Consider the following 26493-nt stretch of genomic DNA (forward strand, 5'->3'; position numbering starts at 1 on the left):
GCAATGGCTGCCAGTCCTGACTTGAATGGGAACTGCCATGTATGGATTATATTTCTATTGTTGGTTGCGGCTGTCAGTTTGCCTTTGACAAATGTTCAAATACAAATCGTGAGAAAACTGTAGGCCTCCCGTTTGGAAAGCTAATGCCTACTGCTGAAAAGAGAAGACTGATCTGTCTATAGAAACTAACAATTCTCTTCATCATGTAGCCTTTTTGTTTTATAAATATACTAACATGCTGAGAGAACATATTACAGAATGAGAATAACTTGAGAATAACTTGTGTCCCAAATGGCACCATATTCCCTTTATAGTGCACTACTTTTGACCAGAGCTCTATGGGTAATAGGGTGCCATTTGAGACAGATCCAGTGACCTTTGACCTAATCCACCAGGGATAAAAACAGTTCTCTGTGTTTCCTTTTGTGAATTGTCACATAATGCAATTGATAATACATGTGCCACCATTTTTTCTAGTCTGACATTCTGAGTGTTATTCCTGTTGAATTTTTGAGCGATTCTGAGCCAACAGCACTGTTTTTCAAAGTACCTTATCTTGAGATATTGACACGAGAGCATCGGCCATCACCAGTGAGTAGCCTATGCTTCATCTTTATCATTGGGTGAGTCAGTGTCACTGGAAAGTGTTTTTTGTAGCCTACTGTAACCTGTACTATATAGAGTACATTCGGAATGTTTTCATACCCCTTAACATTTTCCACATTTTGTTACGCTACAGCCTTATTCTAAAATTGATTCAATTGCTTTTCCCCTTATCTACACACAATACCCCATCATGGCAAAGCAAAAACAGTTTTTTAGAAATATGTATAAAAAAACGGAAATATCACATTTACTTAAGTATTCACACCCTTTACTCAGTACTTTGTCGAAGTAACATTTGCAGCGATTACAGCCTCAAGTCTTCTTGGGTATGACGCTACAAGCTTGGCACACCTGTATTTGGGGAGTTTCTCCCATTCTTCTCTGCAGATTCTCTCAAGCTCTGTCAGGTTGGATGGGGAGTGTCGCTGCACAGCTATTTTCAAATCTCTTCACAGATGTTCAATCAGGTTAAAGTCTGGGCTTTGGCTGGGCCACTCAAGGACATTCAGACACTCCGGTGTTGTCTTGGCTGTATGCTTAGGGTCGTTGTCCTGCTGGAAGGTGAACCTTCGCCACTGTCTGAGGTCCTGAGCACTTTGGAGTAGGTGTTCATCAAGGATCTCTCTGTACTTTGCTCCGTTCACGCTTGGCATTCAGGCCAAAGAGTTCAATCTTGGTTTCATCAGACCAGAGAATCTTGTTTCTCATGGTCTGAGAGTCCTTCAGGTGCCTTTTAGAAAACTCCAAGCAGGCTGTCATGTGCCTTTTACTGAGGAGTCGCTTTTGTCTGGCCACTCTCCCATAAAGACCTGATTGTAGGAATGCTGCAGAGATGGTTGAGAAACTCTGGAGCTCTGTCAGAGTGACCAACGAGTTCTTGGTCACCTCCATGACCAAGGCCCTTCTCCCCCGATTGCTCAGTTCGGCCAGGCAGCTAGCTCTAGAAAGAGTCTTGGTGGTGCCAAACTTCTTCCATTTAAGAATGATGGAGACCACTGTGTTCTTGGGGACCTTCAATGCTGCAGAAATGTTTTGGTACCCTTCCCTCAGATCTGTGCCTCGACACAATCCTGTCTCAGTGCTCTACGAACAATTCCTTCGACCTCATGTCTTGGATTTTGCTCTGACATGCACTGTTAACTGTGCGACCTTATATAGACAGGTGTGTGCTTCTCCAAATCATGTCCAATCCATTGACTTTACCACAGGTGGACTGCAATCAAGTTGTAGAAACATTTCAAGGATGATCAATGGAAACAGGATGAACCTGAGCTCAATTTCTAGTGTCATAGCAAAGAGTCTGAATACCTATCTAAGTAAAGTTTTATTTTTCATATACAATACCAATCAAACGTTTGGACACACCTGCTCATTCAAGGGTTTTTCTTTATTTGTACTATTTTATACATTGTAGAATAACATTGAACACATCACAATTATGAAATCACACATATGGAATCATGTAGTTACCAAAAAAAAAGTGTTAAACAAATCAAAATATATTTAATATTTTAGATTCTTCAAAGTAGCCACCCTTTGCCTCGATGACAGCTTTGCACACTGTTGGCATTCTCTCAACCAGCTTCACCTGGATTGCTTTTCCAACAGTCTTGAAGGAGTTCCCACATATGCTGAGCACTTGTTGGCTGCTTTTCCTTCGCTCTGCGGTCCAACTCATCCCAAGCCATCTCAATTTGGTTGAGGTCAGCTGATTGTGGAGGCCAGGTCATCTGATGCAGCACTCCATCCCTATCCTTCTTGGTCAAATAGCCCTTATACAGACTGGAGGTGTGTTGGGTCATTGTCCTGTTGAAAAACAAATGATAGTGGGACTAAGCCCAAACCAGATGGGATGGCGTATTGCTGCAGAATGCTGTGGTAGCCATGCTGGTTAAGTGTGCCTTGAATTCTAAGTAAATTACAGACAGTGTCACCAACAAAGCACCCCCACACCATCACACCTCCTCCTCCATGCTTCACGGTGGGAACCACACATGCGGAGAACATCCATTCATCTAATCTGCTTCTCACAAAGACACTGGTTGAAAATAAATATTTGCAAATATGGACTCATCAGACCAAAGGACAGATTTCCACTGGTCTCATGTCCATTTCTTGTATTTCTTGGCCCAAGCAAGTCTCTTCTTCTTATTGATGTCATTAAGTTGTGATTTCTTTGCAGAAATTCGACCATGACGGCCTGATTCATGCAGTCTCCTCTGAACAGTTGATGTTGAGATGTGTCGGTTACTTGAACGCTGTGAAGCATTTATTTTGGCTGCAATTTCTGAGGCTGGTAACTTGAATTAAGTTATCCTCTGCAGCAGAGGTATCTCTGGGTCTCCTTTCCTGTGGTGGTCCTCATGAGAGCCAGTTTCATCATCGCGCCTGATGGTTTTTGCGACTGCACTTTGAAGAGACGTTTTGACTGCCTTTATGTCTTCAAGTAATGATGAACTGTCATTTTCTTTGCTTATTTGAGTTGTTCTTGCCATAATATGGACTTGGCATTTTACCAAATAGGGTTATCTTTTGTATACCACCCCTACCTTGTATCAGGAATCAAGGTAAGACCCAGATGCAGACACGTCAAATTGACAATGGTTTAATAATCCAACAGGGGCAGGCAATAGACAGGTCAAGGCAGGCAGGGGTCAGTAAACCAGAGGTGGGGCAACGGTACTGGACGGCAGGCAGGCTCAGGGTCAGGGTAGGCAGAGGTCAACAATCCAGAGGTTGGCCCCAGAAAAGGGACTGGGAAGATTTTAATGCATCAGAATTTTAAGAAATATAGGCCTACCGGTTCAATATGCGTAATCCATCAGGGTGTCCATCCACACAGCCAGCGCCATCAATAAACAAGCGTTATCAGCCAAATGAAGCACATGTCCTTAAAAACAACCTTTAACAAATGACAGAAACACTATTCCCCGTGTTTTGATGTGTAGCATATGCAAAACATTATAAACCTATTGTTTTATTGATTTTTAATTTCCTAAAACAATAATTGTCCACCTCATGGTTCTGCTGTCAGAGATTTGAGCACCAAATGCATCAGGGCATTACATGCATGGACCTATTAGGCTTAGGTGTTCACTGTGTGATATTAATATTTAAAAACTAAATATAAAAGAAGAAAAGCTTAGGCCCTAGAGAGAGTGAGAGATATGCCAGCAGCATGCTACGACACCAACATTAATTTCTTTATACTTGTCAGATAGGCTACAACGTCAACTATAGGTCTACAGATTGGACTATAGCCATACATAAGTACGTAGGCCCCAAAAAATATATCTGCTTTAAAAAAAATAAAGAAAATAATTATATTGTTTGATTATAGGAGTAACTCTGGTAGGCCTAAATTATTCTTCCTCACCTCAAGTTCAAATGATCCGTTGGAGTGCCGGTGCGCATTGCCTTCATATCACAGGCCTGCAGTATAATATGCTAATAGCTGCACACCACCAAACCTTCACATAAGTTTCCAAACATTATCAGGGTAATAAGTAAGTCAAGCCATTGTTTATGGGGAAAATACGAGCAGGATATTACATCACGGCCAACACAACATTACAGTTGAAACTTCATTTGGACAAAGAAAATGGCTCAAGAGAATGAAACTAAACACTTGCGAACTGGTTTAAACCCAATAAATGACAGCAATAGGTTAATGATATTTATTTTACTTATAACGTATATTAAACTAAATAAGGAGTACACCATTAGAAAGACATATCAAACTTAATTTAACCAACAAAAATGTCTAAACAGAATGAAACAAAACACATTTAGCATATTTAAAGAACTGGTTTAGATGATCAAATAAGCCTACAATAATAACAGTGATATAAAATCATGATAATGGTATAAACAAATTATTATAAATACAACATTTTTATAAAGTTCCAAAATTGCATCCTACCTGAAAAGTGAGCTGCACAGTAGCCTGCATTTGGGCATTTGTGTGGCATTAACAAATATTCTGCTTATGTCTTCTATCATGTAAATGACTTAGAATAGCATGAAATGCATTTATAAAAGGCCCCAAAAAATGTTAGTTCCTGCAACAACAAAAAAATCCCCATGTGTGGAAATTCTAAACATTTGTCTGCTCAACTGTATGCCACTAAGCAAATTGATTCAACCAGTTGCAGTTAGGGTGCTAGCTAGAGGATAAGGTATTTGAGCCGTAAAACAACAATCATTATTGTTCAAAAGCTCAGTATTTGAAACACGATGACTTAATGATTGCGTAATATAGGATTTAACTTCAAAAGTAATGTCTCTCCTTACAACATTTCTCCCATTTCTACTCTTTATAATCAACAACAGGTTGTTGTTGGGGGATGGACTATACACAGGCATTGGTCGCCCTCTGGTGTTTATTTATGGTCAGTACAGCTCTATATGCCATGCACTGTATGGGACATAACATTCATGGCATTTTAGCCATTGGTGGAAAAAGTACCCAATTGTCATACTTCAGTACGAGTAAAGATACCTTAATAGAAAATGACTCAAGTAAAATTAAAAGTCACCCAGGGAAATGCTACTTGAGTAAAAGTATTTGGTTTTAAATATACTAAAATATCAAAAGTAAATGTAATTGCAAAAATGAACTTAAGCATCAAAAGTAAAAGCAAAAGTGGACATCTTTTCAAATTCCTTATATGAAGCAAACCAGGCGGTAGCATTTTAAATATTTGTTTTATTTACGGACAGCCAGTGGCATGCTCCAAGCAAAGCATGTGTTTGGTGAGTCAGCCAGATCAGAGGCAGTACAGTAGGGATGACCAGCGATGTTCTCTTGATAAGTGTGTAAATTAGACACTTTTCCTGTCCTGCTAAACATTCAAAATGTAACAAGTACTTTTTGGGGGTCATGGAAAATGTCAAATGTACATTATTTTCAATAGGAATGTATTGAAGTAAAAGTAAAAGTAGTCCAACATTATAAATAGTAAAGTACAGATAATCCCAGTATATTTTCTTAAGTACTTTACACCACTGATTTTAGCACATACAGTACTGAAAAACATTGACATCTATTGCAAGTGGAACTTTATACATTATCTTTGGCATAACGGTCACTGAATTGATTTCAAGGTTATGCTGAAAGATCTACAAATGTACCTAATAAGATCCCCACAAACAGTAGGTCTATGTGAGGGAAAACCCCACAAACAGTAGGTCTATGTGAGGGAAAACCCCACAAACAGTAGGTCTATGTGAGGGAAAACCCCACAAACAGTAGGTCTATGTGAGGGAAAACCCCACAAACAGTAGGTCTATGTGAGGGAAAACCCCACAAACAGTAGGTCTATGTGAGGGAAAACCCCACAAACAGTAGGTCTATGTGAGGGAAAACCCCACAAACAGTAGGTCTATGTGAGGGAAAACCCCACAAACAGTAGGTCTATGTGAGGGAAAACCCCACAAACAGTAGGTCTATGTGAAGGAAAACCCCACAAACAGTAGGTCTATGTGAGGGAAAACCCCACAAACAGTAGGTCTATGTGAGGGAAAACCCCACAAACAGTAGGTCTATGTGAGGGAAAACCCCACAAACAGTAGGTCTATGTGAGGAAAACCCCACAAACAGTAGGTCTATGTGAGGGAAAACCCCACAAACAGTAGGTCTATGTGAGGGAAAACCCCACAAACAGTAGGTCTATGTGAGGGAAAACCCCACAAACAGTAGGTCTATGTGAGGGAAAACCCCACAAACAGTAGGTCTATGTGAGGGAAAACCCCACAAACAGTAGGTCTATGTGAGGGAAAACCCCACAAACAGTAGGTCTATGTGAGGGAAAACCCCACAAACAGTAGGTCTATGTGAGGGAAAACCCCACAAACAGTAGGTCTATGTGAGGGAAAACCCCACAAACAGTAGGTCTATGTGAGGGAAAACCCCACAAACAGTAGGTCTATGTGAGGGAAAACCCCACAAACAGTAGGTCTATGTGAGGGAAAACCCCACAAACAGTAGGTCTATGTGAGGGAAAACCCCACAAACAGTAGGTCTATGTGAGGGAAAACACCACAAACAGTAGGTCTATGTGAGGGAAAACACCACAAACAGTAGGTCTATGTGAGAGAAAACCCCACAAACAGTAGGTCTATGTGAGGGAAAACCCCACAAACAGTAGGTCTATGTGAGGGAAAACACCACAAACAGTAGGTCTATGTGAGGGAAAACACCACAAACAGTAGGTCTATGTGAGGGAAAACACCACAAACAGTAGGTCTATGTGAGGGAAAACACCACAAACAGTAGGTCTATGTGAGGGAAAACCCCACAAACAGTAGGTCTATGTGAGGGAAAACCCCACAAACAGTAGGTCTATGTGAGAGAAAACACCACAAACAGTAGGTCTATGTGAGGGAAAACCCCACAAACAGTAGGTCTATGTGAGGGAAAACCCCACAAACAGTAGGTCTATGTGAGGGAAAACCCCACAAACAGTAGGTCTATGTGAGGGAAAACCCCACAAACAGTAGGTCTATGTGAGGGAAAACCCCACAAACAGTAGGTCTATGTGAGGGAAGGGGAACTAAACAATCAGATTCAACAGGAATATAGGAATATACCATTCTAATTATGCATAGCTGACATTTCCCCAGTAGCAGTAGGCTGGGGTGCTGAGGATGACTAAGACAGACAGTGACGACAGCAGCTGTAGCGTTGGCGTACTGTACGGACCTCTGTGCTGAAGAGAGTCACACTAACAATGAATCAGAAGTACAGTACTAAATAGGGAATAGGGTGCAGTTTGGGGCGCATTCTCTCTGTATTGGGGCAGCAGGTAGCGGTTAAGAATGTTGGGCCAGTAACCAAAAGTTTGTTGGTTCAAATCCCTGAGCCGACGAGGTGAAAAGTCCGTCGATGTGCCCTTGAGCAAGGAACATAACCCTAAGTGCTCCTGTCAGTGGCTCTGGATAAGTCTGCTAAAATGACAAAAACACCTCAGCAAACAAGCTGTCATTCCAGAGACTGGAGACCAGAGGAAATTTAGAGAAAGACACACAGCAACTACTAAATTAATATCTGTTATTAACAGTCAATGGCACCATGTCTTTATACATACAAACACTGTCTTCATACACACAGAGCTGTTACCTGAACATACAGTTGAAGTCGGAAGTTTTACATACACCTTAGCCAAATACATTTAAACTCAGTTTCACACAATTCCTGACATTTAATTCCCTGTCTTAGGTCAGTTAGGATCACCACTTTATTTTAAGAACATGAAATGTCAGAATAATAGTAGAGAGAATGATTTATTTCAGCTTGTATTTCTTTCATAACATTCTCAGTGGGTCAGAAGTTTACATACACTCAATTAGTATTTGGTAGCATTGCCTTTAAATTGTTTAACTTGGGTCAAACGTTTCGGGTAGCCTTCCACAAGCTTCCCACAATAAGTTGGGTGAATTTTGGCCCATGCCTCCTGACAGAGCTGGTGTAACTGAGTCAGGTTTGTAGGCCTCAATGCTTGCAACCGCTTTTTCAGTTCTGCCCACAAATTTTCTATATGATTGAGGTCAGGGCTTCGTGATGGCAACTCCAATACCTTGATTTTGTTGTCCTTTAAGCCATTTTGCCACAACTTTGGAAGTATGCTTGTTGATATGTTCATATGGAAGAACCATTTGCAACCAAGTTTTAACTTCCTGACTGATGTCTTGAGATGTTGCTTCAATATATCTACATACTATTCCTACCTCATGATGCCATCTATTTTGTGAAGTGCACCAGTCCCTCCTGCAGCAAAGCACCCCCACAACATGATGCTGCCACCCCGTGCTTCACGGGTGGGATGGTGTTCTTCGGCTTGCAAGCATCCCCCTTTTTCCTCCAAACATAATGATGGTCATTATGGCCAAACAGTTCTATTTTTGTTTCATCAGACCAGAGGACATTTCTCCAAAAAGTACCATCTTTGTCCCCATGTGCAGTTGTAAACAGTAGTCTGGGTTTTTTATGGCGGTTTTGGAGCAGTGGCTTCTTACTTGTGGAGCGGCCTTTCAGGTTATGTCGATATAGGACTCATTTACTGTGGATATAGATACTTTTGTACCTGTTTCCTCCAGTATCTTCACAAGGCCCTTTGATCTGGGATTGATTTGAACATTTAGCACCAAAGTACGTTAATCTCAAGGAGACAGAACGCGTCTCCTTTCTTAGCGGTATGACGACTGTTTGGTCCCATGGTGTTTATTCTTGCGTACTATTGTTTTACGTGGTACCTTCAGGTGTTTGGAAATTGCTCCCAAGGATGAACCAGACTTGTGAAGGTCTACAATTTGTTTTTCTGAGGTCTTGGCTAATTTCTTTTGATTTTCCCATGATGACAAGCAAAGAGGCACTGAGTTTGAAGGTAGGCCTTGAAATACATCCACAGGTACACCTCCAATTGACTCAAATGATGTCAATTAGCCTATCAGAAGCTTCTAACGCCATGACATAATTTTCTGGAATGTTCCAAGTTGTTTAAAGGCACAGTCAACTTAACGTATGTAAAAATCTGACCCACTGGAATTGTGATACAGTGAATTATAAATTAAATAATCTGTCTGTAAACAATTGTTGGAAAAACTACTTGTGTCATGCACAAAGTAGATGTCCTAACCGACTTGCCAAAACTATAGTTTGTTAACAAGAAATTTGTGGAGTGGTTGAAAAACGAGTTTTAATGACTCGAACATAAGTGTATGTAAACTTCTGACTTCAACTGTATGTGGAATAGTTCAAGTGTTCTTGTCATAGCGTTTGAAAATGTATGTATTTGTTCATCGATATTAAAAATATTTTTTATGGTAGTGACAGAAGTTTAGAAGTGAAAATTGTTATTGTTGAACAAATGTAAGCCTAGTGTAGTATTAGAAGTGACTGAAGCAACCATATTAATTATGCGTTGCTGACATTTCCACACCAGTCGGGTGGCTGGGTCTCTGAGGATGACTCAGGGGGGCTGTGGCAGACAGTGAAGGCAGCAGTAGTAAGTGGTATCGCTGGTGTAAAAGTGGAAATTGGAGTCGATGATCCTTGATCAGTATGCCTGACAACAAGTGTCAAAAAATTCCTACAAATGTGTTGCTTTTTGGAATTAAGTTGTGTTTTATGAGCTCTGTCTAGACTTGTTCCACTCTTCGAACCGTCCAAACGGTGCGTCACCTTGGCGTGCCCCGCAGCAGAGGCAGTAGTGGTAGCGTTGGTGTACACTATGTTACGTACCTCTGTGGGAGAGTTTCTGCAGCAGTGTCCTGAAGTGCTGAACCACAGACAGAGATACATCATAGGTGTACACCTCTGTCACCGGAACTGGTTTGGAGTGACACCTCCCGAACATTCCATCTGGGGAAAGGAGGACACAGAGAGTCAGGAACATACTGTATGGTACTAAACTCTGCCATACAGATTCCCCATTCCAGGGATTTCAAACATTAATAACAGAGACCAACAGAAGGACTTTGATACAATTCATTATTATGAGTTTTTTTAAACTGCTATTTTTATGACTCACCAAGAAGCAGAAAACTCTCCCTTCAGTACCAACCCCGTGAGCACAGCTTTTTTCAGAGATTTAGATATTATTCAATGGGAGCTAATGCTTCTCACTTTAGACATGATGCTATCAGCATGGTTAAAAGCACTTGGCTCATCAATAGAGAGACGTTATCAATGAAGGCTCATCTTATCTACATATCAGTGGCCCTGAGCTCTACGCTGTGTCCAATGGGCTCTGGGGTGACACACTCTGAGGTGCACATACAGCGGGATTCATATTTAATCTACCCACTATAGAAAGCCAGCACTTATAAAAGTGTGGATACGTCCCAAATGGCACCCTATTCCCTTGTGCACTACTTTTGACACAAGCCCTATGGCTGCCATTTTGGGAAGCAACCTTTGCCAATTAAGACAGTTGAGTAACATTGCATTGCAAAATGTATGAATTCATCATGCTCATTTGTTTTGGTTCACAAATCACTCCCGTCGTTGAGTGAGATCCAATTCAAATGGTGCCGTGCAAACATGTTGGCAATGGTCCATGTTGGTTATGGAAACAGTCCAGCCTTTTTGTTTTAGAACATCCCCCATTGTAACATTTAGGAGGAAACTGAGAGTGGCCTGGCACCGAGCTGTATAGTGTCCAATCGGTCTCTCTACTGCCTGTAACAACCATTCACCATCTCTGTTTCTATAATGGGAAACATGAGCGATAAGAGACAGTAACCTATGCATTTACCACTTTTACTTTTGCAATGACACATGTTTTTGTATTGTATTGCCAATATTGTGTAATGTATGTTTTTGCTAATGTATGACCAGGAAGATAATTGTTATGTTGATAACCATAAATCAATCTAATCCAATCTATATTCACACAACATGGAGGTATAGTATAATATACCATATCCTATCAAATGCCATTCCGTAAAGCATCAGTTGTATCAGGCTTGTGTCTTTGGATTCTTTCTTTTCATATTGTCCTCTTGCTGTACTGTGGTGAAGTTCAAGGCAACATTTGAATTATTACTCGTAATTATAGCAATGCAGATTTAAGTCCAAAACAGCTTCTTTCTCATCTATCTTGGCCCCTGTACATGGGGGTGTTAATCAAAGCCAGAGCCCCTTCCTTCAACTTGATTTACGGCGTGGATTACAGCAAAGGAGAATTTAAAGGCCATTTTCATGGAAGTGGTTTGCATTATGATTGAGGAGATGCTCGCTGGAGTTTAGAAATGCCTTGTTGGATTCTGACTGATGTATTATCCCTGCTTGGAAGTGACCAGGTGGTCATGTTCTGCTGTGCTACACTGGTCTGTACAGCTGGAGTAACTCTAAACAACTCCCATAGTCAATCAAAACAACAGGAAGCAACTTCCACAATCCATCTTCATACGATATCACCAAAATTATGAATAAGGGTAAACCTACGAATGAATAGGATAAGTGCATAGATTTCTGAATTCTGATGGTCTCATACAAAAAAACAAGAAGATACTTCAAGCCTAAATATAACATTTATCCTGTAAAATATCTCCTCCGCATTGCACTACACCTCAGCTCTTTCTCCAGTGTGTGTGTGTCAGATCACAGCCAATGCACAGCATCAGTAGATGCAGCTAATCAGCTGTGAGTGATGCTAAAGCTAATAAAAGGTTCTCTGAGTGGGAGGCTATGAGTCACTGGGCCATGCTGCTGCTAGCTGCTGCCTGCCAGAGCAGGATGATGTGTATTGCCTATCCAGCTTGTAACCCAAATGGCAATCTATTCCCTTTAAGTGAACAGGCTCTGGACAAACGAGGTGCACTATATAGGGGATAGGGTGTCATTTAGGATGCCGCAAGTGTCCGATTGTGCCGTGGGATGCCAGAGTAATTGATCTTGGTGTCTGTGGGGTTCTGGCCAAGCTCTGTCTGGCCCCCAGGAGGGGTCCAGTCCATTAGGCTGAATGGTAGTTATATGGGAGAGATATAGTAGATATAGTATAGAGATACAGTAGATATAGTATAGAGATACAGTAGGTATAGAATAGAGATTTATTTTTTTTTTTTTATTTTACCTTTATTTAACCAGGCAAGTCAGTTAAGAACAAATTCTTATTTTCAATGACGGCCTAGGAACAGTGGGTTAACTGCCTGTTCAGGGGCAGAACGACATATTTGTCCCTTGTCAGCTCGTAACCTTCCGGTTACTAGTCCAACGCTCTTACCACTAGGCTACCCTGCCACCCCAGATACGGTAGATATAGTATAGAGATACGGTAGATATAGTATAGAGATACGGTAGATATAGTATAGATATATGGTAGATATACTATAGAGATATGGTAGATATACTATAGAGATATGGTAGATATACTATAGAGATATGGTAGATATACTATAGAGATATGGTAGGTATAGAATAGAGATATAGTAGGTATAGAATAGAGATATAGTAGATATAGTATAGAGATATGGTAGGTATAGAATAGAGATATAGTAGGTATAGAATAGAGATATAGTAGATATAGTATACGGTAGATATAGTATAGAGATACGGTAGATATAGTATAGAGACACGGTAGATATAGTATAGAGATATGGTAGTTATATTTATTTTATTGATTTCACCTTGGCCAGGAAGGCTATTTGAGACCAAGTTCTAATTTACAACTGCGACCTGGCCAAGACAAAGCAAAGCAGTTCGACACATACAACAACACAGAGTTACACATGGAGTAAAACAAACATACAGTCAATAATACAATAGAAAAATAAGTCTATATAGGATGTGAGCAAATGAGGTGAGATAAGGGAGGTAAAGGCAAAAAAAAGGCCATGGTGGCGAAGTAAATACAATATAGCAAACAAAACACTGAATGGTAGATTTGCAGTGGAAGAATGCACAAAGTAGAGATAGAAATAATGGGGTGCAAAGGAGCAAAATAAATAAATACAGTAGGGGAAGAGGTAGTTGTTTAGGCTAAATTATAGATGGGCTATGTACAGGTGCAGTAATCTGTGAGCTGCTCTGACAGCTGGTGCTTAAAGCTAGTGAGGGAGATAAGTGTTTCTTGTTTCAGAGAGTTTTGTAGTTCGTTCCAGTCATTGGCAGCAGAGAACTGGAAGGAGATGCGGCCAAAGGAATAAGTAGTTTTGGGGGTGACGAGAGAGATATACCTGCTGGAGCGCGTGCTACAGGTGGGAGATGCTATGGTGACCAGCAAGCTGAGATAAGTGGGGACTTTACCTAGCAGGGTCTTGTAGATGACCTGGAGCCAGTGGGTTTGGCGACGAGTATGAAGCGAGGATCAACCAATGAGAGCGTACAGGTCGCAGTGGTGGGTAGTTATGGGGCTTTGGTAACAAAACGGATGGCACTGTGATAGACTGCATCCAATTTGTTGAGTAGGGTATTGGAGGCTATTTTGTAAATGACGTTGCCGAAGTCGAGGATCGGTAGGATGGTCAGTTTTACGAGGGTATGTTTGGCAGCATGAGTGAAGGATACTTTGTTGCGAAATAGGAAGCCAATTCCAGATTTAACTTTGGAGAAGTTTGATGTGAGTCTGGAAGGAGAGTTTACAGTCTAACCAGACACCTAGGTATTTGTAGTTGTCCACATATTCTAAGTCAGAGCCGTCCAGAGTAGTGATGTTGGACAGGCGGGCAGGTGCAGGCAGCGATCAGTTGAAGAGCATGCATTTAGTTTTACTTGTATTTAACAGCAATTGGAGGCCACGGAAGGAGAGTTGTATGGCACTGAAGCTAGCCTGGAGGGTTGTTAACATAGTGTCCAAAGAAGGGCCAGAAGTATACAGAATGGTGTCGTCTGCATAGACGTGGATCAAAGACTCACATGCAGCAAGAGCGACATCATTGATGTATACAGAGAAGAGAGGCCCAAGAATTGAACCCTGTGGCAACCCCATAGAGACTTCCAGAGGCCCGGACAACAGACCCTCCGATTTGACACATTGAACTCTATCAGAGAAGTAGTTGGTGAACCAGGCGAGGCAATCATTTGAGAAACCAAGGCTGTCGAGTCTGCCGATGAGGATGTGGTGATTGACAGAGTCGAAAGTCTTGGCCAGGTCAATGAATACATGGGCTTTACAGTGTCCCAGAACTTTTTTTGAGTTTGTGTTGCAGGAAGCTTAAAAGCTAGCCTTAGCTTTTCTAACTGCCTGTGTATATTGGTTTCTAACTTCCCTGAAAATGTGCATATCATGGGGGCTGTTCGATGCTAATGCAGTACGCCACAGGATGTTTTTGTGTTGGTTAAGGGCAGTCAGGTCTGGAGAGAACCAAGGGCTATATCTGTTCCTGGTTCTAGATTTCTTAAATGGGGCATGCTTATTTAAGATGGTGAGGAAGGCATTTAAAAAAAATAACCAGGCATCCTCTACTGACGGGATGAGGTCAATATCCTTCCAGGATACCCGGGCCAGGTCGATTAGAAAGTCCTGCTCGCTGAAGTGTTTCAGGGAGCGTTTGACAGTGATGAGTGGAGGTCGCTTGACCGCTGACCCATTACGGATGCAGGCAATGAGGCAGTGATCGCTGAGATCTTGGTTGAAAACAGCAGAGGTGTATTTAGAGGGCAAGTTGGTTAGGATGATATCTATGAGAGTGCCAGTGTTTACGGCTTTGGGGTGGTACCTGGTAGGTTCATTGATAATTTGTGTGAGATTGAGGGCATCAAGCTCAGATTGTAGGATGGCTGGGGTGTTAGATAGATGGGGGGCAATCAGTTCACATATAGTGTCCAGAGCACAGCTGGGGGCAGAGGGTGGTCTATAGCAGGCGGCAACAGTGAGAGACTTGTTTTTAGAGAGTTGGAGTTTTAAAAGTAGAAGTTCAAATTGTTTGGGTACAGACCTGGATAGTAGGACAGAACTCTGCAGGCTATCTCTGCCGTAGATTGCAACACCGCCCCCTTTGGCCGTTCTATCTCGTCTGAAAATGTTGTAGTTAGGGATGGGGATTTCAGAGTTTTTGGTGGACTTCCTAAGCCAGGATTCAGACACGGCTAGACGAGATATGGTTGATATAGTGTATAGATATGGTAGGTATAGTGTACAGATATGGTAGATATAGTATAGAGATATGGTATAGTATAGAAATATGGTATATATAGTGTACAGATATGGTAGACATAGTAGAGATATGGTATATATTGTGTGCAGATATGGTATATATTGTGTACAGATATGGTATATATAGTGTAGAGATATGGTAGATATAGTGTAGAAATATGGTAGATATAGTGTAGAAATATGGTAGATATAGTGTAGAAATATGGTAGATATAGTGTAGAAATATGGTAGATATAGTGTAGAAGTATGGGAGTATAGAGATATGCTAGATCTCATTAAACAAATGTTTTAGACTTAAGCTAAACAGATGATGATGATGATTTCAGTTGATGGAAAGCTTTCCGTGCCACATACAGTATAAAGCATAACATCTGTGGTCCATTACAATTTCCCCTTTAATAAGCGGAGCATCCGCAACCACAACCACAGCCACGTTTACCACAGAGCCATGACACTTCATCATTTCAGGAAGCAGGAGGGCCAGAATCAAACATGATTGTTCTTTTCTCAATATATCTTATGTACTGTATATTTGTTTTTAAACGGCTATTTATTTATTGAATCAGTAAGAGTTGCTACATTTTGAGTTGCTTGAGACAAACAAACAGGCTGTCTTGTTATTATCAGAGACCAAAACCTACTAGCTGGGAGGAGTCACACAGCAGTCTGAATCTGTCCGTGACATGTTGGATGAAGACCTGGTAGGACACAGCTGGGTAATGGGCCAATTTATTTCCATTCCCCTGTTACACCTGTTGCCATGGTGATGCCAGTTGAGTGTTTGTCCCCAACTCCCCTTTTGCTAATCAGAGTAGGAGCTGGAACAGATTAGAGTATCCTCTTTTGTTTGTGTGGTGCTCAAGCAAGTTTTCAACAGGTATCTGATGCCTCTTCGCCTGCTCGTCTCAAAAAGCACCTGGTGTCTGTTGTCTTAATGAGAAAGGGTTAGATTCACCTAGCCAACATCAGGCACTTTGGAGGAAATCGCAGTATGTGCTTCTACTAGCAGAATCTTAATGGTTTTATATTGGAAATGATCATACATTGGTGCTAAATTGTGGAACATCTGTTCTCCACGGTTTTCTATTGGTAAGATACAATACAGTGCGCGTGTGTGTGCGTGCGTGTGTACGTGCGTGTGTACGTGCGACCCCACTTGATGTATTGAACATTTTATGTAAATGTACCTTTGCTTCTTAAGTGAGCCAAGCATAAATACATGTATAGGTCCAAATTAAATAACTACGGTGTGAATATACTGTATTATACCACACAAGACCTCAACTGTTGTTATTAATACTCAAATCATACATTGTCACGTGCCAAATACAACAAGTGTAGACCTTACCGTGAAATGCTTACTTACAAGCCCTTAACCAACAGTACAGTTCAAGAAGAGTTTTAGAAAATACTTACCAAATAAACTAAAGTAAAAGAAATGTAAAAGTAAAAATACAGGGGGCACCTGTACCGAGTTACTGTGTGGGCGTACAGGTTAGAGGTCATTTGTACATATAGGTAGGGGTGAAGTGATTATGTATAGATAATAACCAGCGAGTAGCTGCAGTGTACAAAACAAGTGTGGGGGGGTGGGGCGGGGACATCAATGTAAATAGTCCGGTGGCCATTGATTAATTGTACAGCAGTCTTAAGGCTTGGGGGTAGAAGCTGTTAAGGAGCCTTTTGGTCCTAGACTTGGGGCTCCTGCACCGCTTGCCGTGCGGTAGTAGTCTATGACTTGGGTGACTGGAGTCTGACAATTTTATAGGCTTTCCTCTGACACGCCTATTATATAGGTCCTGGATGGCAGGAGGGTACTGGGCCGTACGCACTACCCTCTGTAGTGCCTTACGGTCAGATGCCGAGCAGTTGCCCTACCAGGAGGTGATGCAACTGGTTAGGATGCTCTCTTTTTTTATTTATTTTAATTTTAAATTGTACCCCTTTTTTCTCCCCAATTTCGTGGTATCCAATTGTTGGTAGCTACTATCTTGTCTCATCGCTAAAACTCCCGTAAGGGCTCGGGAGAGACGAAGGTTGAAAGTCATGCGTCCTCCGATACACAACCCAACCAAGCCGCACTGCTTCTTAACACAGCGCGCATCCAACCCGGAAGCCAGCCACACCAATGTGTCAGAGGAAACACCGTGCACCTGGCAACCTTGGTTAGTGCGCACTGCGCCCAGCCCGCCACAGGAGTCGCTGGTGCGCGATGAGACAAGGACATCCCTACCGGCCAAACCATCCCTAACCCGGTGTAACGGTCTTCCTCCTCTTCATCTGAAGAGGAGAGGCGAGAAGGATCAGAGGACCAAAATGCAGCGTGGTTAGTTAGATACATCTTTAATGAAGATGAAACACGAACAATACAAAAACAACAAACGTGGAAAACCGAAACAGCCCTATCTGGTGCAACACACACAGAGACAGGAACAATCACCCACAAACACACAGTGAAACCCAGGCTACCTAAATATGGTTCCCAATCAGAGACAATGACTAACACCTGCCTCTGATTGAGAACCATATCAGGCCAGACATAGAAATAGACAAACAAGACATCCAACATAGAATGCCCACTCAGATCACACCCTGACCAACCAAAACATAGAAACATACAAATAAACTATGGTCAGGGTGTGACACCCGGACGACGCTAGGCCAATTGTGTGTCGACCCACAGACCTCCCGGTCGCGGCCGGTTACGACAGAGCCTGGGCAGGAACCAAGAGTCTCTGGTGGCACAGCTCATGCTGCAGTACAGCGCCCTTAACCACTGCGCCACCCGGGAGGCCGGTCAGGATGCTCTCGATGGTGCAGCTGTAGACATTTTGGAGGATCTGGGGACCCATGCCAAATCTTTCTTTTCAATCTCCTGAGGGGAAAAGGTTTTGTTGTGCCCTCTTCACGACTGTCTTGGTGTGTTTGGACCATGATAGTTAATTGGTGATGTGGACACCAAGGAACTTAAAACTCTCGACCCGCTCCACTACAGCCCAGTCAATGTTAATGGGTGCATGTTCGGCCCGCCTTCTTCTGTAGTCCACGATCAGCTCCTTAATCTTGCTCACAATGAGGGAGAGGTTGTTGTCCTGGCACCACACTGCCAGTTCTCTGACCTCTTTCAAACTTATTCCAAGACTGCATGAACTTACCAAGGCTTTCTCCGCTTTGTACAAAAAGTAAACAGTATTAATTACAGCAACATCTTAATTGATTTAATAAGAATCTATTCTGCACTAGAGTTTTACAACATTACTCCATAAACAAAGTAACAAAGCACCAAGTACACTTCTGAAATGTCCAAAAGAAACGTATAAGAAAGTGTATACTTATTGACTACAGGTGTTCCTGTATCAGGGAAGGAATGTTTCAATTTCACTGTTGAGCACACAGAGGGTGTTCCTTGTGGACCAAAGACAGGCTGAGGGAGCATTCTGTACTACCGGTATTTAATTATAAATCACACATTACACAATACAGACTAGGAAACTGATGAACATTTACGGGGAAATCCGAGGAGAATAATCTAGACATATAAAGAACATTTTCAATATCATTGTATACATGTATACATCAACTGTTCATGTAGCAATCATTCAGAATCAGTAAAGCATGTCTGTCATTCTTGAATTTTTGGCGGAAAATGTATGAAACAGTACTGTAATTGCACCACAAGGTGGCGACTGACCGACCATTCAAGGGCCTGCTGGTGGCCTGCTGGTGTCCTAGTTCAGGCGTTTTTAACTCGGGCCCCCCTTCCAGCATTGGGGAACATCCCGCACCCAGCTAAAACTATTTAGATGACAATGGCTTGTTGATCTGGACATTTCTGAAAAGTTACAAACAGCTCTCTAAGGTCTGCAATGACTGACATGACAAGAGCAAAACTGGTGATGCGCTACCCAATTTAGAAATTGCACCTTGTGCATTCTACTATTACAACATTCAAGAGTAAATTGAAAGCTGGACTGAGATACCCCGCTCCCCTCCCTCCCGACTCGACAGTTTTGGAACCACTGGCCTAGAAAGTACCCTGGATTTTCCATTGCGGCAAATTACTTGTTTGACATGACTTGCTGATGAGTAGATTTCAGTCATTTTATAAATATTAATATCCATTTTCCATTCAAATAGCACAGATCACCGTATTCATATATTGTATCTTGTTTCACATATCCCTTTTCCAAGCAGCAATGAAATATTGCAAGTGAGACAAACATGAAATATAAACCATGAGTGTGTGTCAGTGTGCACGTTTCTGAGAATCCCAGTCAAGCAAAGAAATATTAGGCAAAGAAAACAGCAGGACCCAGCGAGTCTTGCAAACAAACCAAAAGCTCAAAGCAAGATTAATTGGCTTCCAAGAATTGCTATTCTCCCTTCTGAAAGCATTAGAACAACCTTGGGTTTGCTCATGCACAACTCTTTAGCAAACTGGCAACACAAATACTATCCATCACCTCCATGGGTAAATCACGCCACTGGGGACGGATGTGATGAATCCATTTCAAGCCTCACAAATCAACAGAAAACATTCAGGAAGCTGTTAAACTTGCACTAGAAGAAATTGTTCTCTATAGGCTACAGTGTTTTTGACAACAGTCAAAGTTTAACAACACGCCGAATTAACAAAAGAAGCATTACCGTCCAAAAGAAGTATTACCGTCCAAAAGAAGAAGCATACCGTCCAAAAGAAGAAGCATACCGTCCAAAAGAAGCATACCGTCCAAAAGAAGCATACCGTCCAAAAGAAGCATACCGTCTAAAAGAAGCATATCGTCCAAAAGAAGCATACCGTCTAAAAGAAGCATATCGTCCAAAAGAAGCATACCGTCCAAAAGAAGCATACCGTCTAAAAGAAGCATACCGTCCAAAAGAAGCATACCGTCCAAAAGAAGCATACCGTCCAAAAGAAGCATACCGTCTAAAAGAAGCATACCGTCCAAAAGAAGCATACCGTCCAAAAGAAGCATACCGTCCAAAAGAAGCATACCGTCCAAAAGAAGCATACCGTCCAAAAGAAGCATACCGTCCAAAAGAAGCATACCGTCCAAAAGAAGCATACCGTCTAAAAGAAGCATACCGTCCAAAAGAAGCATACCGTCCAAAAGAAGCATACCGTCTAAAAGAAGCATTTACCGTCCAAAAGAAGCATACCGTCCAAAAGAAGCATACCGTCCAAAAGAAGCATACCATCCAAAAGAAGCATACCGTCCAAAAGAAGCATACCGTCCAAAAGAAGCATACCGTCCAAAAGAAGCATACCGTCCAAAAGAAGCCGTGAAAAGTCAAAATAATGGTGGATTACATTAACACAATATCTAACAAAATATGTTGTCGTCAACTCGTAAAATGCACTCTAATAGGAATACTCTGTCATAAATATACTTTTAAAGTTACATTCATTACAGACAGATTTCTATCATGTGACATCACTTTGGATACACCCTCACTTAAAAATGATCTATCATCATTAATATACACTCCAGATATGTTATCTGATAGCAACATCACACCTACTGGATCAAAGTGAAACTGGGTTAAGCAAAAAGGGCATGCATTGTGCACACTTTCCACAGCCTATGTGGATTTTCCACAGCCTATTTCCCCCTGACCTGACCTGACCTCGCTCCAATACCCAGACCGACACCCTGCCATTCAGCTGTAGGGACAACATTGGTAATACAGTTTACCGAAAAGCTGCAGTACCCTCAGCTCTATCATCTTGGGTATGATGTGCAATACATGGGATTGACCACAAGGGGACAGTATGTGGAACAATTGACTGCAGACCCTTCCCAACCATTCTATACATTCCAAATGGCACCCTATTCCATATATTGCACTATTGTACTAATTTTGACCAGGACCTATAGGGCTATTTGGGATTCAGACCATATCTTTATGTGCAGGCTACTGGGCTCCGTGCTACTGACGCCAGGTCATTCAGAATCATGAGATGTGCCTATAATGTCACAGAGCACTTGGTCATCCTGGTCTAAATTCAGGGCTGCTCATCCTCAGACAGATCAAACTGAGCCTCTCCACCGCCGACGATCATTCAGGCTGCCCTTTCCTTTGTGCTCCAGATCAGACCTGATCCGTGTCCCAAATGGTACTCTATTCCATTTATAGTGCACTACTTTTGACCAGGGATCTATAGGGCTGGGAATAGGGTGCCATTAGAGATGCATCCCTGCAGGGGGTGAGATATGTTCTAGAATATTAAAAGCCAGGTACCCTCCTCCAGTGAACACGAATACGCATCTCTATCGCAGGATCCAGGAAGCTACATCAGAAGCTGATGTTCTGAGTAAAAAATGATTAATTTTGCACACGGAGAGAGAGAGAGAGAGAGCAGAAAGCATGGAACTGTCAGTGTCTCTGATTAATGTGTCTTTGATCGATGAGATGCCTTGCGGCTACTTTATTTCAGTACCAAACTACTTTGAATTACAGTAGCTTGTTTCCCCTCACTGTTGTTTCACATAATAACCAAATTAGGTGACATTTTACAGTAACACTTTCAACTGTCCCATTTTGCTTTTATACCTGTGTAGTAACCATGTTACTCTATCAACACAGTGTTCACATGTTAACAGTGGTTTTTGTATTTGGGCACAAACAGAGAGTTGTAGGCAGGCAAAGTAATAGTAAAAAACAGCAGGAGAGGGAGGGGCTGTTAATGCTGTTCCCCCATCACCTATTAGCCCCCTCATTGTGTCTCTTTTTTCTACCTGGTAAGTGACAGTATAGCGGGGTAATTTGACAACACTGTCATTAACACTACCTGGCACACCACAGAGAGAAAGTGGTGGTGGTGCTCACTCACTGTATCTTTTACACAGCGTGGTCCAAGTGTCAGCCTCACCTCAGCTCAGCTGGCACTTGTAGTAACAGTTTCAAACAGGTAGTCAAAGAGAGAAAGCGTCAGACTGGCTGGCAAAGTAGAACTTTCAGTCTGTTGCTAGGCAGCACGTCAATCTACATTGATCGTTTTCTTTGTCTGACGGATAGCAGTATTCAGCCATTAGGAGTGCTGTAAAAAATACATACCATATCAGGCCGAATATATGCAATTTCTTTCACATAAAATAAAGCTCAATTTATCTCACAACACCAATACATTATAGATTGGTTACTAGTGGAAAAAAACACGGTAAATATGGACAATGTGTTTCTGTGGTGTGTAGAACCACTTGTGTGCTATTGGTCACTCATTGGTTGGTAAGTGTGACTGAGTGAGTTATGAGGGGTGTGAACAGCAACCCCTATAATACAACATACCTCTCTCATGTCCCTCGCATGCCTACTATGTCATCAGTTCGATCAAATGAATCAAATATCCATCAGGAAAAAACATGAACGGTTTATAATAATCCCTCAAAAACATGTGTAATCAGGTCAAGAGAGGTAGAACCATCAAATGATTGTCTGAGGGGCTATGCTCTAGTGAATCTATGGGAAGAAGGTGTGTTCACCTCAAGGTTGGGATGCTCCCATATGCTCTAGACTGGAGCAGCCGAACTGGACAGATGGAGCTCCTGGACATAATGTCTATCCATAAAATCCATCATACAGTTTGCACTTGAATCCCTGTCTTAGGAGAGTGTTCCTACGACATATGGCCTGTTAAACCAGGCCATACTCAGGAGGCAACCAGCGCAGACAAAACACAGACTGAGAGCTTAGCTGAGCTGGGCCAAAAAATTGTTTATCTATGAATATGATTTTCCCCCATAGCACAAGGCATTATTATATTCCTATCAGAATGAGATTAGAGACGAGGCCACATTTCAAATGAGAAAAAGGCCACCACACAGACAGGAAATTAGTATGGCTGTGTGCCAAATGGCACCCTATTCCATATTTTGACCAGGGCTGAAAGGGCTCTGGTCAAAGGTCGTGCTTTATAATGGGAAGAAAGTGTCATTTGGGACGAAGCCTAAACAAATTCTTACTGAGGGAGTAGAGGCCCAAAGAGAGCACACAGGAAGAGAGGTGGACTCCATCTCGCCAAGCTGTGTCTGACTGTAATTGTTCTCTTAGCTATTATTTCCTGTGGCTGACCTATGTATTCAGAACTGACCAGCTGTACATTCTATACCATAGAAATATAATCTATTTATAGCCTGTGTTCTGAACCAACCATTCATTAGGAGAAGTGAGGAGAAATTGATCATCAACACTTTCTCTGATATTGTGCCATGAATGTCCAATTTCCTTTCAGATTAAATATATTTGAGCTTTGATTTGTGATCTCTATTTTAGAGTTGCATGGTTTCTTTCTGAGAGAAATGAAAATACCTTACCGTTGACACAGATCTCGTAAGGAGTGCACAACTTGTTCTCAAACAGACAACCTGTTGGAAAAGAGGAGAAAATAATATAAGAAATACATTAAAAGCGCAATATGAAATCAAAATGAATTCAACCATTAAGCATAGAGCAAGACCTTCAAACAGGTCAACATTCACAAAGCCGCGGAGCCAGACGGATTACCAGGATGGGTACTCAAAGCATGCGTGGACCAACTGGCAAGTGTCTTCACTGACATTTTCAACCTCTCCCTGACCAAGTCTGCAATACCAACATGTTTCAAACAGACCACCATTGTCCTTGTGCCCAAGAAAGCGAAGGTAACCTGCTTAAATGATCACCGTCCCGTAGCACTCACTTCGGGAGCCATGAAGTGATTTGAAAGGCTGGTCATGGCTCACATCATACCATCATGAAGGAAACCCGAGACCCACTCCAATTTGCATACCACCCCAACAGATCCACAGATGACGCAATCTCAATCGCACTCCACACGGCCCTTTCCCACCTGGACAAAAAGAACACCTACGTGAGAATGCTGTTCAATGACTACAGCTCAGCATTCAACACCACCAGTACCCACAAAGCACATCACTAAGCTAAGGAACCTGGGACTAAACTGCTATCGCACGGCAAGCGGTACCGGAGCGCGAAGTCTGGGATCAAAAGACTCTTTAACAGCTTCTACCCCCAAGCCATAAGACTGCTGAACAATAAATCAATTGGCCACCTGGACTATTTACATTGATCCCCCCTTTGTTTTTACACTGCTGCTACTTGCTGTCTATTATCTATGCATAGTCACTTTACAAATGACCTGGACCAACCTGTACCCCCACGCATTGACTCGATACAGGTACCCCTGTCTATAGCCTCGCTATTATGTCATTTTCTTGTGTTTCTTTTTTTATTAATTTTTTATTTTTTTTTCTTCACTCTATTTCTTGAACTGCATTGTTGGTTAAAGGCTTGTATGTAAGCATTTCACGGTAAGGTCTACCTACACCTGTTGTATTCGGCGCAAGTGACAAATACGATTTGATTTGATTCTCTAATCAGGTAAAAGGTGCCATCATACATCTTCATAATGTCAGGGTATCGTAAGACCCATCAAGAGTTGCCTACATATTGTACTGTATATCTCAGCTTTCTATAGATAGCTAAGTCTAGAAAAAGAGCTGAGATGTACAAAACAATATCCCAGTGGTGAGTCACCTTCCTGCATGGGTGGTCGACTGGGTGTCATGGATTACAGCGTCATGCAGCACTGCGTTTCACAGCTACAGAAGGGGCCATTATCCTACGTTAACATTTAGGCCAGTCGGAAAACATAAATGGCCCAAATGGCACCCTATTCCCTACATAGTGCACAAGTGATACACTAAATAGAGAATTGGGTGCCATTTTGGACACACAGTGTTCCAGGGTGATCCATCAACACAGAGGAGCAGGCTGCTGGGGGCTGCTGTTTCTGTGTTTACATTTAAGTCATTTAGCAGAAGCTCTTATCCAGATACCTTTTGAGGAGGTAGGGTTTCAGACTATTTCGGGAAGATGGGCAAGGAATCGGCTGTCCTAGCTTTAGAGATATGCTGGTTCCAACGTTGGGGTGTCACGACTTCCGCCGAAGTTGGTCCCCCTCCGTGTTCGGCGGTCGAAGTCACCAACCTTCCAGCCATCAACCTTCCAGCCATCGCTGATCCACTTTTCATTTTCCATTGGTTTTGTCTTGTCTCCCATCACACCTGGTTCCAATTCCATCAATTACATGTTGTGAATGTAACCCTCTGTTCTGTTCTGCCCTTCTCCGTAATTGTTTTCATGTAGTGTTTGTGCACGGTATTCTGGTGATTATCGGGTTTTGTTTGACCCATTTTATGTATTGTTCTGTTGACGGTGGTTTATGTGTTATTAAACGACACCGTTGTAAATCAGTTTTTGCTCTCCTGCGCCTGACTACTCTGTCGCCAGTACGCACCTCACTACGTGGGGTACCACGCACTGCTTAATTTAAACTGGATCCTGCCGGAATAGAATCCGGTACCTCTCAGATTTTACTTTCTTTGTTTAGGCACCAATTTGCATACATCCGGTACCTCTCGGGGCATGATTTATTAATTGTTTCACAGTTCACACTGTAGGTATTTAAATGAAAGCAATCATCATTAAATCAAGTTGCCTCCTCGTTATTTCTCCCGCCTCCTAGAAAGACCATAATGTAAAGGCGCGGTGATCCTTTTGTGTAATCATCCTATCCTGCCACACGGTTTCCAGACCTGCTCTCTTATTTGTACATGGAGGTTATGGGCAGGGCCGGTGGGGTAAATAACTAATCTTGACACAGGTCTTGGTAGTGGTGGTCAGCTAGTGAAGAGGTCCCTAAGTAATCACATTACATAGCCTAGGCTAGTCATCTGCCTACTGAATTTGAACCGCGGGAAAGCCAAATAAAAATGGATAAGAATAGACAATAGAGTTTGGTAATATTTCTCAAGTCCAAAAGTCCAGCGAAAGATGGTGGATCGAACCCAGAACGAGCCAGAGAACTGTCCGTACCGGAGGAGAGAATTGAGGGGCAAACTGGTCCTCATGGCGATGTCTTAGCTCGCAGCGCTACTAATCCAGCCAGTTCAACATCACCACCGGCTCGGAGCAGGAGCAATTTGCAGTTCAATAACAAGCAAACATATAACCGCTGGTTTGTCATGCAGAATTCTAAAATTAGCTGTAGAACATGCAAAAAGAGGTATGGGGATTGGGTCTAGAAATGACTGGAGGGATTAAAATAGCAAAAGAGTGGGTGGAATGTACAGTAAATTATCATCCTATGCATCAGACGTTAAAAAAATTTAAAAAAAAAAAAGTTTTTGAACATACCCGAAACAAGGCGCGTTTGGTGGCAGCAAGCCTTGTAGACAAGGCTAATGAAGACACCCAGGTTATAGTTAACACTCAAAATGAAAAAAAA

At 42.0% G+C, this 26493-nt stretch overlaps 1 protein-coding gene across 1 annotated transcript in view; it reads right to left on the reverse strand.

Annotated features, from left to right (window-relative positions):
- Positions 1 to 26493, reverse strand: part of LOC135514564 (receptor-type tyrosine-protein phosphatase N2-like) — a 143683-nt gene that overhangs the window by 104364 nt on the left and 12826 nt on the right. The window contains exons 2-3 of the mRNA XM_064937996.1: positions 23519 to 23569; positions 9848 to 9967 (exon numbers count right to left, since the gene is read on the reverse strand). Coding sequence (XP_064794068.1) covers positions 9848 to 9967; positions 23519 to 23569 — 171 coding nt within the window. The remainder of the gene's footprint in view (positions 1 to 9847; positions 9968 to 23518; positions 23570 to 26493) is intronic.

This window comes from Oncorhynchus masou, chromosome 3, assembly GCF_036934945.1.
Source record: "Oncorhynchus masou masou isolate Uvic2021 chromosome 3, UVic_Omas_1.1, whole genome shotgun sequence".
Classification (NCBI taxonomy): Eukaryota; Metazoa; Chordata; class Actinopteri; order Salmoniformes; family Salmonidae; genus Oncorhynchus; species Oncorhynchus masou.